We start from the raw sequence: 15,365 nt of genomic DNA on the forward strand, positions 1-15,365 counted from the left end.
ATGCTCAATTCCTGCAATGAGACTTGATCCCACGATCTTCTGACTCAGATGCATGTCTTAACACAGAGGCTTTGGTGGGTTATTGATAGTCAATTGAAGGACAGCCTGATATGAGGGCATGTTGTGTAATATTTTAACATTTAAAGGATAAATGTTATCTTGAAAAGTACAACATGAGACCAAATGCTGTCTTTCATGTTAGCAATTGTGACGGGCAGGAAGCAGTTTTTGTTTCTGGAGAGCATGCATTCTCCTGCAATCCAAATATTCACCCCTTTACGTCCAATGTTCTACATGTGCTGGTTCCCCCTCCCTTCCCAACAATCCCCTGGATCTGTGCACGGGGCAATGTTCCCCCTCCCCAACAATCCCCTGGATCTGTGCACGGGGCAATGTTCCCCCTCCCTCCCCAACAATCCCCTGGATCTGTACACGGGGCAATGTTCCCCCTCCCCAACAATCTCTCTATCTACTCTGTCCAGACCCCTCATGATTTTGAACACTATCAAATCTCCTCTCAGCCTTCCCTGCTCCAAGGAGAACAACCCCAGCTTCTCCAGTCTATCCACATAACTGAAGTCCCTCATTCCTGGAACCATTCTCGTAAATCTTTTCTGCACCCTCTCGAAGGCCTTCACATCCTTCCTAAAGTGCGGTGCCCAGAATTGGACACAATACTCCAGTTGAGACCGAACTAGTGTTTTATATAGGTACATCATAACTTCTTTGCTTTTTTACACTCTGCCTCTATTTATGAAGCTCAGGGTCCCGTATGGTATATTAACTGCTTTCTCAACATGCCATAGCACCTTCAATGATTTGTGCACATATACCCCCAGGTCTCTCTGTTCATGCACCCCCTTTAGGATTGTAGCCTTTAGTTTATATTGCCTCTCCTCATTCTTCCTACCAAAATGTATCATTTTGCACTTTTGTGTGTTAAATTTCATCTGCCACGTGTTTGCCCATTCTGACAGCCTGTCTGTGTCCTCTTGAAGTCTATCACTATCCTCCTCACTGTTCATTATAACTTTCACGTTTTGTGTCATCTGCAAATTTTGAAATTGTGCCCTGTACACCCAAGACTAAGTCATTAATATATATCAAGAAAAGCAGTGGTCCCAGGGAACACCACTGTATGTATACCTTCCTCCAGTCCAAAAAACAACCGTTCACCACTACTCCCTGTTTCCTGTCACTGAGCCAATTTCATATCCATGCTGCCACTGTCCCTTTTATTCCATGGGCTTCAACTTTGCTGGCAAGCCTATATTATGTGGCACTTTATCAAACGCCTTTTGGAAATCCTTATACACTACATCAACCGCATTGCCCTCATCAACCCTCTGTTACCTCATCAAAAAATTCAATCAAGTTAGTTAAACACGATTTGCCTTTAACAAATCCGTGCTGGCTTTCCTTAATTAAAATATACTTGTCCAAGTGACTGTTAACTTTGTTCCTGATTATCATTTCTAAAAGCTTCCCCGCTACCGAGGTTAAGCTGACTGGCCTGTACTTGCTGGGTTTATCCTTGCACCCTTTTTTGAACAAGGGTGTAACATTTGCAACATTCCAGTCTTCTGGCACACCCCGTATCCAAGGAGGATTGGAAGTTACAACGAGTGCCTCCGCAGTTTCCACCTTTACTTCCCTCAGCATCCTAGGATGCAATCCATCCGGTCCTGGTGACTTATCTACTTTAAGTACAGTCAGCCTTTCTAGTACCTCCTCCTTATCAATTTTTATCCCATCCAGTATCTCAACTGCCTCCTCTTTCACTATGACTTTGGCAGTATCTTCGTCCTTGGTAAAGACCGATGCAAAGTACTCATTTAGTACCTCAGATATACCCACTGCCTCCATGTGTAGATCTCCATTTTGGTCCCTAATCGGCCCCATCCCGCCTCTTACTATATGTTTACTATTCATATGCCTACAGAAGACATTTGGATTCCCTTTTATGTTAGCTGCCAATCTATTCTCATACTCTCTCTTCGCCCCTCTTATTTCCTTTTTCACTTCCCCGTTGAACTTTCTATATTCAACCTGGTTCTCACTTGTATTCTCAACTTGACATCTGTCATACACCCCCTTTTTCTGCTTCATCTTACTCTCCATCTCTTTCATCATCCAGGAAGCTCTGGCTTTGTTTGCCCTGCCTCTGCCTGCCTCCATCCCTCCCTCCCCCCGTGGGAATGTACCTTGACTGTATCCGAACCATTAAACTCTTTAAAAGCAGCACATTTTGTTCGATTACAGTTTTGCTTGCCAGTCTTTGATTTCAATTTACCCGGGCCAGATCCATTCTCAAACCAGTGAAATTGGCTTTCCTCCAATTAAGTATTTTTACATAGATTGCTTTCTGTCCTTTCCATGCCAAATCTAAGCGTTATGATACTATGATCACTGTTCCCTAAATGTTCCCCTACTGACACTTGCTCCCCTTGACCCATCTCATTCCCCAGGACCAGATCCAGCAATGCCTCCTTCCTCATTGGGCCGGAAACGTACTGATCAAGAAAGTTCTCTCTGAAAACACTTCAGAAATTCTTCCCCCTCTCTGCCCTTTACACTATTACTATCCTAGTCTATATTAGGATCATTGAAGTCCCCCATTATCACTACTCTTATAGGTCTCTGTAATTTCCCTGCAAATTAGTTCCTCTATATCCTTCCCACTAGTTGGTGGCCTACAGAATGCACCTAGTAGTGTAATGGCTCCTATTGTTTTAACTCTAACTGAATAGATTCTGTCGTTGACCCCTCCAGGACATCCTCTCTCTCCAGCACTGTAATAATAGTAGAAGTCTTGCAACAGCAGCCTGGCAGAGTCTCTCCTTCATGGCTGCTGTACATCTTTCTAAAATAAATTTTAAACAGATATCCAGAAACAAAGATGGCTTTGCAAAAACACACAGTGTATTAGTTCTCACAGTAGCAGACAACACACAAACCTCCCCAGTATTCAGAGCAGTTCCCCCAATACGCTCCACAATTGTATTGCAACTAACTGAGTGAAGCATTTTATTTTAACATAATTTTACCCTTTAGTGAAACGTTATTTTGGCCTCCACAGCAGAGTGGTTGTTCCAGTGCCTAATGTAAAATTAAATACTTCCAAAAGTACTTCATTGACTGTAAAGCCCTTTGGGATGTCCTAAGATCGTGAAAAGCTCTGTATAAATGCAAGTTATTTCTTTTAACCATCTGGTGAAGTGGTTTAATTCACAGAGTAATTGTGTGGAGCAAGTGGTATTGCAATAATCAAGTAACGGCAGACATTGTTAAATACAGTCCTCTCTGATTACAGCTAGCATTGGCCATCAGAAAGATATTGGTCTCTAAAATCACTGGAAAATACATAATGGATATAAAGCACTACTCTACTGCACCTTGAGGGACATATTTATCATTTTCAATTCAACCAAAGCAACAGCCGATTTTTGCCCATTTCTTATTGACATTTTCAAAATATAGATGGGTACTACACTCTGGGCTCAGGAGCGTTACCTGTACATATCTATTTGTTTTGTCCTGCAGCCAACAACGAGCTTTCTACAGGATGTGAATCGCATTCAACTGTTTAACTAAAATGAAGGCAACGCCTGAGTTTTAAACAGGCCGACTCATCTCTATAGGGTGGGGTCTGACTCAACTCTGAAACAAACATTTTCTTTCTGAATCGGCAGGCTGAAGGAACCAATGCAAAACATACTGTTACATTTCAGAAATCACAAACTTTATGATTCATATCCCAAGGCATTTGAGTAAAGCTCTGGGCACTTGAAGATCACATCCAGAAACAAAACAACTTCAAAACCTTTGGTAATGCATGGACAACAGTGTTGAATGGTACACGGCACACACCACACAATGTTAAACTTGTGTATTTGTGTCCGCCAAAGGCGAGGGATAATGAAGCTGAAGAATACATCTTCTTTGAGTCCAGCAAGGGCTTTAAGAACTCCCAGTCAGGCACATTGTGGAGCTGGTATAACTCCTGTCTCTCCCATCGAATACCCAATCACCACTTCAGATCATAAGAAATAGGAGCAGGAGTTGGCCATACGGCCCCTCGAGCCTGCTCTGCCATTCAATAAGATCATGGCTGATCATCGACCTCAACTCCACTTTCCCACCTGATCTCCATATCCCTTGACTCCCCGAGACGCAAAAAATCTATCTATCTCAGCCTTGAATATATTCAGAGACTCGGCATATATATTGAATATATTCAGAGGCTGGGGCAGAGAATTCCAAAGATTCACAACCCTCTGAGCGAAGAAATTCATCCTCATCTCAGTCTTAAATCCTACTGCACCATCCAAACATTACACTTTCTGAAGCACTCACTTTTGCAACCTTCCAAAGTCAGATCATCAATTGAGACAGTTAGTGAGGGCCTGGATTTATCTCCACTAATGTCTAAGCAGGGATTGCTTAACTTCATTTCACTAATGTGTCTGTGGCGTTTGGGGGCTGCCAATGGAACCACATATTACTAATGCAACTAGCGCTATTTTGCACACAAACAAGTACAAAGAAGGTGCGTTTTTATTGAAGGATAGTGTAATGTATGCACCTGTGAGTATGCCCACAGGTTTATAGAGCATTGTGAGGAACGTGATGTTCACAAGACTCAATAAAACCCCAGCCAGTTGGGTTCGGGGGACCCACGACGAGGCAGGTGGTTGTGAGCCTCGTGGATGAACTGGTAATGTGTAGTGTGATTCTTAAGCCTTTGTTAATAAACCAACTAGTTCCCAATAGCAATGTGTTGCTATGAATTCTTAAGCAAAGAACTCGTGAAGCAAATATATACAGATAGAATACCCATTCCAACCCACTCCAATAGGAAATGAGGGCAGCAAGTATATACCACTGAAGGTACTTTCAGTCACCTGCCTTGGTGCAGTTGAACCTCAGAAGTCGGAAAAAAGTGTTCCAGTTCAATCCAAATCCAAACCACGATGCAGTGCCCTGCCATAGCTATTATAAAATGCTTCATACACTTAAATATACTCTCAATACCAAGCTGCATGCCTGTATTCGACATATCTCACCTTGCCCGTGACCATTTCCACAAGGACACACCCAAGGCTCCAAACGTCTGCAGCACGCCCATGCCCTTCACCCTTTGCTCTGGTGATAACTTCAGGAGCCATGTAAGCTTTAAAAGAACAAAAGGGAGTCAAATTAAGTTAATTAAGACAAACAAGTTGAAATTCGTCACTTTACAGTGTCATCCACCTCAGTGCTGTTTGTGAGTTCTTGCAGTTTGCAAACGGCTGCTGTATGTGCCTAACACAACAGTAGTTACTACACTTCAAAATAACTCACTCGATATGAAGCATTTTAAATTGTTTGAGATGTGTGTTAAGGTGCAATATAAATGCAAGTCTTTTTCTCCCCAGTATCCACCTTCCTGGGAATTTTGTACTTTCGGAACCATCATTTCTCCAAAGGGAAACCAGTGCCAATTCAGGCATCCTACCATACAGCGACCAAATACTTATTCCAGACTGCTTTTCACTTTTGCCAGCTATACAATAAAACAGAAGTCCAGCTCCCGACAGCTCCGTGGATAAGTAAGTGCACTGTCTCGTGTGGGACGGAATCACAGGTTTGATCCTTGCTGACTTAGCTGACCATAGTTGGGGCAGTGGTAGGGAGCAGCCTGGGCTCCCGTTCCAAGTCACTACACACTGAATCCTGTTGGGAAATGTGTTTGAGAGCGATTGCAGACGAGCTGTCTTCAAACTTTACTGTAACTTCACACAATCCCGGCGCAGACATGAGGGGCCAAAATGGCCTCCTTCTGCGCTGTAAATTTCTATTTTTAAGAGTGGCCCCACTTGGACGAGAGAACAGCAAGCACAAAATCTTCCCCCAGTGTGAATTAATGTCCACAAGAAGAGAGAAGATGGGAAAGAGGTAGTTTAAAAAAAAAATTCAACAGACAAATCCACAAATTTGAGCCATTTTATACAGAGAACAAACATTCTCACAAGGAGAATCTCCACTCCAATCTTTTCAAAGCGTCAGCCCATTGTGATCCAGTTTGAAATTAACTAGTGAAATGAACAATGGAAATAAGGAACAATTTGTTTAGCACACAAGCAACAGGACACTCCCATTTATTCATCGTATCAAATCCAAAGGCATTTACGCCTAAAAATGACCGCTGGCCACTTTACCAGCCGATCAACACGCTCACATGGCAGTCATCCATCTGCTACAACTCACTGAAAATAAACAGGTTCATGCTGGTATTAAAATAGGAGACCGACAATGGCCTGCACTGTTGTATTTTCTATGCTTCATATTCGTACTTAAACACGAGCATGAAATTTCAGAAGTATAAAATTAATTTAAATTGACACCAAAAACAAATAAATTGTGAAATTAAACTAACAGCAGAATTTCATGCCTGTTGCAGAACTCTCCAAGAAAGATCCTTACAGGAGCATTTCATACCCGAGACTCGAGTGCAACACTCTCAGCGTTGAACAATTCCGGAACGGAGCATAAGAAACAGTACATCAACTAGTTAAAGACCTCAGAAAAATGCAAATGTGACTTTTCAAAATATGCAATAAGGATTGTTACCCCAAGTGCCCTACTTCTAGTCCAGTTGTACCGTTTTTAACTTGTATGCAAAAATAAGCCCACTTGTAAAGCATTAACAGATTCTCATCCATGTTGTGCACTTAAAACATTGAAATGTCAGGGATGCGGTTGCAATGATAGGAACCATGGCAGCTGCAGCAAGGCAGGATGAGAACAAAAAGATTAGAGTACGCCGAGATTCTTCAAGTGTTGTGTAAAGTCAAGAAACGAAGGCCCGTCAAGCCAGTTATACTCCCGAGCAGGGTGACTTGCAATCTAACCAATGTGCCGCTCCACACCTAATAGTTAGGGTGTCGTTGTACTTTGTGGAGTGCAATGTTGAATCCATGAGTTTATCTGTCCACGATGCTGAGAATGACGTGAATAGCACGTTTGGTGAGTTGGTCTTACCACAGGTAAAGGGTCCACAGCCAGATAGGGAATAGAAGACCAACAGGAAGAGCAGTGCAGGGAAGGTAGTGCAGGGGTCCCCTGTGGTCATCCCCCTGCAAAACAGATACACTGCTTGGGTACTGTTGAGGGGGATGACTCATCAGGGGAGAGCAGCAGCAGCCAAGTTCAGGGCACCATGGCTGGCTCTGCTGCACAGGAGGGCAGGAAAAAGAGTGGGAGAGCTATCGTGATAGGGGATTCAATTGCAAGGGGAATTGATAGGCATTTCTGCGGCCGCAACCGAGACTCCAGGATGGTATGTTGCCTCCCTGGTGCAAGGATCAAGGATGTCTCGGAGCGGGTGCAGGATATGCTGAAAAGGGAGGGTGAACAGCCAGTTGACGTGATGCATATAGGTACCAACGACATAGGTAAAAACCGGGATGAGGTCTTAAGAGACGAATTTAGGGAGCTAGGAGTTAAATTAAAAAATAGGACCTCAAAAGTAGTAATCTCAGGATTGCTACCAGTGCCATGTGCTAGTCAGAGTAGGAATCGCAGGATAGCTCAGATGAATACGTGGCTTGATAAATGGTGCAGAAGGGAGGGATTCAAATTCCTGGGAAACTGGAACCGGTTCTGGGGGAGGTGGGACCAATACAAACCGGACGGTCTGCACCTGGGCAGGATCGGAACCAATGTTTGCTAGTGCTGTTGGGGAGGAGTTAAACTAATATGGCAGGGGGATGGGAACCTATGCAGGGAGACAGAGGGAAGTAGAATGGGGGCAGAAGCAAAAGATAGAAAGGAGAATAATAAAAGTGGAGAGCAGAGAAACCCAAGGCAAAAAGCAAAAAGTGCCACATTACAGCAAGATTCAAAAGGGGCAAAGTGTGTTAAAAAGACAAGCCTGAAGGCTCTGTGCCTCAATGCGAGGAGTATTCGGAATAAGGTGGATGAATTAACTGCGCAGATAGCAGTTATCGGATACGATGTGATTGGCATCACGGAGACATGGCTCCAGGGTGACCAAGGCTGAGAACTCAACATCCAAGGGTATTCAGCATTTAGGAAGGATAGACAGAGAGGAAAAGGAGGCGGGGTGGCGTTGCTGGTTAAAGAGGAAATCAATGCAATTGAAAGGAAGGACATTAGCCTGGATGATGTGGAATCGGTATGGGTGGAGCTGCGGAATTCCAAAGGGCAGAAAACGCTAGTGGGAGTTGCGTATAGACTACCAAATAGTAGTAGTGAGGTTGGGGACAGCATCAAACAAGAAATAAGGGATGTGTGCAATAAAGGTACAGCAGTAATCATGGGCGACTTTAATCTACCAATAGATTGGGCTCCCCTAACTGGTAGGGATGGTTTTCTAGACCAATATGTCGAGGAACCAACCTGGGAGCTGGCCATCCTAGACTGGGTGATGTGTAATGAGAAAGGACTAATTAGCAATCTTGTTGTGCGAGGCCCTTTGGGGAAAAGTGACCATAATATGGTAGAATTCCTTATTAAGATGGAGAGTGACAAAGTTAATTCGGAAACTAGGGTCCTGAACTTAAGAAAAGGTAACTGCGATGGTATGAGGCGTGAATTGGCTAGAATAGACTGGCAGAGGATACTTAAAGGATTGACGGTGGATAAGCAATGGCAAACATTTAAAGATCACATGGATGAACTTCAGCAATTGTACATCCCTGTCTGGAGTAAAAATAAAACTGGGAAGGTGGCTCAACCATGGCTAACAAGGGAAATAGAGGAAATTAAAACCAAGGAAGCGGCATATAAATTGGCTAGAAAAAGCAACAAACCTGAGGACTGGGAGAAATTTAGAATTCAACAGAGGAGGACTAAGAGTTTAATTAAGAAGGGGAAAATAGAGTACGAGAGGAAGCTTGCAGGGAACATAAAAACTGACTGCAAAAGATTCTATAAATATGTGAAGAGAAAAGGATTAGTGAAGACAAACGTAGGTCCCTTGCAGTCGGATTCAGGTGAATTTATAATGGGGAACAAAGAAATGGCAGACCAATTGAACCAATACTTCGGTTCTGTCTTCACAAAGGAAGATACAAATAACCTTCCGAATGTACTAGGGGACAGTGGGTCCAGTGAGAATGAGGAACTGAAAGATATCCTTATTAGGCGGGAAATTATGTTAGGGAAATTGATGGGATTAAAGGCTGGTAAATAACCAGGTCCTGATAGTCTGCATCCCAGAGTACTAAAGGAAGTGGCCCTAGAAATAGTGGATGCATTGGTGATCATTTTCCAACAATCTATCGACTCTGGATCAGTTCCTATGGACTGGAGGGTAGCTAATGTAATGCCACTTTTTAAAAAAGGAGGGAGAGAGAAAGCGGGTAGCCTGACATCAGTACTGGGGAAAATGTTGGAATCAATCATTATGGATGAAATAGCAGTCCATTTGGAAAGCAATGACAGGATCGGACCGAGTCAGCATGGATTTATGAAAGGGAAATCATGCTTAACGAATCTTCTGGAATTTTTTGAGGATGTAACTAGTAGAGTGGACAAGGGAGAACCAATGGATATATTTGGATTTCAAAAAGTTTTTGACAAGGTCCTGCACAAGAGATTGGTGTACAAAATCAAAGCGCATGGTATTGGGGGGTAATGTGCTGACATGGATAGAGAACTGGTCGGCAGACAGGAAGCAGAGAGTCGGGATAAACGGGTCCTTTTCAGAATGGCAGGTAGTTACTAGTTACTAGTGAGGTGCCACAGGGCTCAGTGTTGGGACCCCGGCTCTTTACAATATACATTAACGATTTGCATGAAGGAATAGAGTGTAATATCTCCAAGTTTGCGGATGACACTAAACTGGGTGGCGGTGTGAGCTGTGAGGAGGACGCTCAGAGGCTGCAGGGTGACTTGGACAGATTAGGTGAGTGGGCAAATACATGGCAGATGCAGTATAATGTGGATAAATGTGAGGTTATCCATTTTGGGTGCAAAAACACGAAGGCAGAATATTATCTGAATGGCAGCAGACTAGAAAAAGGGGAGATGCAAGAGACCTGGGTGTCATGGTTCATCAGTCACTGAAAGTGGGCACGCAGGTACAGCTGGCGGTAAAGAAGGCAAATGGTATGTTGGTCTTCATAGCTAGGGGATTTGAATATAGGAGCAGGGAGGTCTTACTGCAGTTGTACAGGGCCTTAGTGAGGCCTCACCTGGAATATTGTGTTCAGTTTTGGTCTCCTCGTCTGAGGAAGGACGTTCTTGCTATTGAGGGAGTGCAGCGAAGGTTCATCATGGCTGCATCTGCCATATATTTGCATATGGGATTGTTTCTTAGAACAGTATGTTACAGAACCTACAAGGGAGCAAGCTATGTTAGATCTGGTCCTGTGTAATGAGACAGGAAAAATAAACGATCTAGTAAAAGATCCTCTCGGAATGAGTGATCACAGTACGGCTGAATTTGTAATACAGATTGAGGGTGAGGAAGTTGAGTCAGAAACAAGCGTACTATGCTTAAACAAAGGGGACTATAGTGGGATGAGGGCAGAGTTGGCTAAAGTAGACTGGAAACACAGACTAAACGGTGGCACAATTGAGGAACAGTGGAGGACTTTTAAGGAGCTCTTTCATAGTGCTCAACAAAAATATATTCCAGTGAAAAAGGGCGGTAAGAGAAGGGATAACCAGCCGTGGATAACCAAGGAAATAAAGGAGAGTATCAAATTAAAGACCAATGCGTATAAGGTGGCCAAGGTTAGTGGGAAACTAGAAGATTGGGAAAATTTTAAACAACAGCAAAGAATGACTAAAAAAGCAATAAAGAAAGGAAAGATAGATTATGAAGGTAAACTTGCGCAAAACATAAAAACAGATAGTAAAAGCTTTTACTGATATATAAAAAGGAAAAGAGTGACTAAAGTAAATGTTGGTCCCTTAGAAGATGAGAAGGGGGATTTAATAATGGGAAATGTGGAAATGGCTGAGACCTTAAACAATTATTTTGCTTCGGTCTTCACAGTGGAAGACACAAAAACCATGCCAAAAATTGCTGGTCACAGGAATGTGGGAAGGGAGGACCTTGAGACAATCACTATCACTAGGGGGGTAGTGCTGGTCAGGCTAATGGGACTCAAGGTAGACAAGTCCCCTGGTCCTGATGAAATGCATCCCAGGGTATTAAAAGAGATGGCATAAGTTATAGCAGATGCATTCGTTATAATCTACCAAAATTCTCTGGACTCTGGGGAGGTACCAGCGGATTGGAAAGCAGCTAATGTAACGCCTCTGTTTAAAAAAGGGGGCAGACAAAAGGCAGGTAACTATAGGCCGGTTAGTTTAACATCTGTAGTGGGGAAAATGCTTGAAACTATCATTAAGGAAGAAATAGCGGGACATCTCGATAGGAATAGTGCAATCAAGCAGACGCGGCATGGATTCATGAAGGGGAAATCATGTTTAACTAATTTACTAGAATTCTTTGAGGATATAACGAGCATGGTGGATAGAGGTGTACCGATGGATGTGGTGTATTTAGATTTCCAAAAGGCATTCGATAAGGTGCCACACAAAAGGTTACTGCAGAAGATAGAGGTATGCGGAGTCAGAGGAAATGTATTAGCATGGATAGAGAACAGAAAGCAGAGAGTCGGGATAAATGGGTCCTTTTCGGGTTGGAAATCAGTGGTTAGTGGTGTGCCACAGGGATCGGTGCTGGGACCACAACTGTTTACAATATACATAGATGACCTGGAAGAGGGGACAGAGTGTAGTGTAATAAAATTTGCAGATGACACAAAGATTAGTGGGAAAGCAGGTTGTGTAGAGGACACAGAGAGGCTGCAAAGAGATTTGGATAGGTTAAGCAGATGGAATACAATGTCGGAAAGTGTGAGGTCATCCACCTTGGGGAAAAAAACACAGTAAAAGGGAATATTATTTGAATGGGGAGAAATTACAACATGCTGAGGTGCAGAGGGACCTGGGGGTCCTTGTGCATGAATCCCAAAAAGTTAGTTTGCAGGTGCAGCAGGTAATCAGGAAGGTGAATGGAATGTTGGCCTTCATTACGAGAGGGATGGAGTACAAAAGCAGGGAGGTCCTGCTGCAACTGTACAGGGTATTAGTGAGGCCACACCTGGAGTACTGTGTGCAGTTTTGGTCACCTTACTTAAGGAAGGATATACTGGCTTTGGAGGGGGTAGAGACGATTCACTTGGCTGATTCCGGAGATGAGAGGGTTACCTTATGATGATAGATTGAGTAGACTGGGTCTTTACTCGTTGGAGTTCAGAAGGATGAGGGGTGATCTTATAGAAACATTTAAAATAATGAAAGGGATAGACAAGATAGAGGCAGAGAGGTTGTTTCCACTGGTAGGGGAGACTAGAACTAGGGGGCACAGCCTCAAAATACGGGGGAGCCAATTTAAAACCGAGTTGAGAAGGAATTTCTTCTCCCAGAGGGTTGTGAATCTGTGGAATTCTCTGCCCATGGAAGCAGTTGAGGCGAGCTCATTGAATGTATTCAAGTCACAGATAGATAGATTTTTAACCAATAAGGGAATTAAGGGTTACGGGGAGCGGGCGGGTAAGTGGAGCTGAGTCCACGGCCAGATCAGCCATGATCTTGTTGAATGGCAGAGCAGGCTCAAGGGACGAGATGGCCTACTCCTGTTCCTAATTCTTATGTTCTTCTGTTCACCAGACTGATTCCAGGGATGGCTGGGCTGTCATATAAGGAGAGACTGGATCAATTGGCCCTTTATTCACTGGCATTTAAAAGGATGAGAGGGGATCTTATAGAAACATAGAAGATTCTGACGGGACTGGACAGGTTAGGTGCGGGAAGAATGTTCTCGATGTTGGGGAAGTCCAGAACCAGGGGACATAGTCTTAGGATAAGGGGTTGGCCATTTAGGACTGAGATGAGGACAAGCTTTTTCACTCAGAGTTGTTAACCTGTGCAATTCCCTGCCGCAGAGAGTTGTTGATGCCAGTTCATTGGATATATTCAAGAGGGAGTTAGATATGGCCCTTACGGCTAACAGGATCAAGGGGTATGGAGAGAAAGCAGGAAAGGGGTACTGAGGGAATGATCAGCCATTATCTTATTGAATGGTGGTGCAGACACGAAGGGCCGAATGGCCTACTCCTGCACCTATTTTCTATGATTCTATGTGCGCCTACAAACAGGTAGAGCGCTCTACTCTCCACCATTCAAATACTTGGTAAAACTTAATGTTTGCCGAGAACCAAACATAAAATGAATTCTGAAAAGCGACCTCATCTCAATTACACATTACAGTCTGAGGCGATGTGAGGCTTAAACCATTTGCATTGAATCAAAAATGTGTACAGTGACATAACGGAATGTCTACAATGAAAAGCAGGCTTCACCAAAGGATTCCCTTACCAGCAGTCCCAAGAGTGCTGTTGACTTCACCAGGCATAGTCTGTGCAATATTCTTCAGTTTCACCGAACAACCAAAGTCCCCCAATTTGATTAGACCCGACGAGGTGAGGAAAATATTGGCACCTAAAATGAAGAAAGTTTCAATATCAGCATTTCATAAAGCAAAAAGACTGTCCACTGCCAGGCACAACATCATTTCGCAGCTTACTGGAAGACATTCTCTGGAGTGAGGAATGTAGCAGCGAATGGTGTAGTGAGGTTGGGGACGGCATCAAACAAGAAATTAGTGATATGTACAATAAAGGTACAGCAGTTATCATGAGTGACTTTAATCTACATATAGATTGGGCTAACCAAACTGGTGGCAATACGGTGGAGGAGGATTTCCTGGAGTGTATAAAGGATGGTTTTCTAGACCAATATGTCTAGGAACCAACTAGAGGGCTGGCCATCCTAGACTGGGACTTATGTAACGAGAGAGGATTAATTAGCAATCTTGTTTTGCGAGGCTTCTTGGGGAAGAGTGACCATAATATGGTAGAATTCTTCATTAAGATGGAGAGTGACAGTTAATTCAGAGACTAGGGTCCTGAACTTAAAGAAAGGTAACTTTGATGGTATGAGACGTGAATTGGCTAGGATAGACTGGCGAATGATACTTAAAGGGTTGACGATGGATAGGCAATGGCAGACATTTAAAGATCACATGGATGAACAACAACAATTCTACATCCCTGTCTGGCATAAAAAAAACAGCAAACCTGAGGACTGGGAGAAATTTATAATTCAGCAGGAGGAGGACTAAGGGTTTAATTAGGAAGGGGAAATAGAGTAAGCTTGCAGGGAACATAAAAACTGACTGCAAAGCTTCTATAGATATGCAAAGAGAAAAAGATTAGTGAAGACTAATGTAGGTCAGAATCAGGTGAATTCATAATGGGGAACAAGGAAATGGCAGACCGATTGAACAAATACTTTGGTTCAGTCTTCACTAAGGAAGACACGAATAACCTCCCGAAAATACTAGAGGAAAGCGAGAAGGCGGAACTGAGGGAAATCCTTATTAGTCAGGAAATGGCGTTAGGGAAATTGATGGGACTGAAGGCCGATAAATCCCCGAGGCCTGATAGTCTGCATCTTAAGGAAGTGGCCCTAAAAATAGTAGATACATTCCATGGACTCTGGATCAGTTCCTATTGTCTGGAGGGTAGCTAATGTAACCCAACTTTTTAAAAGAGGGAGAGAGAAAACTGGGAATTATAGACCAGTTAGCCTGACATCGGTAGTGGGGAAAATGCTGGAATCAATTATTAAAGATGTAATAGCAGCGCATTTGGAAAGCAGTGACAGGATCAGTCCAAGTCAGTATGGATTTATAAAGGGAAATCATGCTTGACAAATCTTCTAGAATGTTTTGAGGATGTAACTAGTAGAGTGGACAAGGGAGAACCAGTGGATGCGATGTATTTGGACTTTTAAAAGGCTTTTGACAAGGTCCCACACAAGAGATTAGTGTGGCAGATTAAGGAACATGGTATTGGGGGTAATGTATTGCCGTGGATAGAGAACTGATTGGCAGACAGGAAGCAAAGAGTGGGAATAAACGGGTCCTTTTCAGAATGGCAGGCAGTGACTAGTGGGGTACTGCAAGGTTCAGTGCTGGGACCCCAGCTATTTACAATATATATTAATGATTTAGACGAAGGAATTGAATGTAATATCTCCCAAGTTTGCAGATGACATTAAGCTGGGTGGCAGTGTGAGCTGCGAGGAGGATGCTAAGAGGCTGCAGGGTGACTTGGACAGGTTAGGCGAGTGGGCAACTGCAGTATACTGTAGATAAATGTGAGGTTATCCACTTTGGTGGCAAATACAGTAAGGCAAATTATCTGAATGGTGACAGATTAGTAAAAGTGGAGGTGCAACAAGACCTGGGTGTCATGGTACATCAGTCATTGAAA

General features: G+C 43.3%; 1 protein-coding gene across 3 annotated transcripts in view; it reads right to left on the minus strand.

Moving 5' to 3' along the window:
• The window catches only part of map3k4 (mitogen-activated protein kinase kinase kinase 4), a 259,054-nt gene that overhangs the window by 3,120 nt on the left and 240,569 nt on the right, over window positions 1–15,365 (minus strand). For all 3 annotated transcript variants that reach the window (XM_070890163.1, XM_070890164.1, XM_070890165.1), the window contains 2 exons: window positions 13,405–13,527; window positions 5,067–5,173 (listed from right to left, as the gene is read on the minus strand). In XM_070890163.1, the coding sequence (XP_070746264.1) occupies window positions 5,067–5,173; window positions 13,405–13,527 (230 nt within the window). The remainder of the gene's footprint in view (window positions 1–5,066; window positions 5,174–13,404; window positions 13,528–15,365) is intronic.

The sequence above is a fragment of the Pristiophorus japonicus genome, chromosome 9 (assembly GCF_044704955.1).
Source record: "Pristiophorus japonicus isolate sPriJap1 chromosome 9, sPriJap1.hap1, whole genome shotgun sequence".
Classification (NCBI taxonomy): Eukaryota; Metazoa; Chordata; class Chondrichthyes; family Pristiophoridae; genus Pristiophorus; species Pristiophorus japonicus.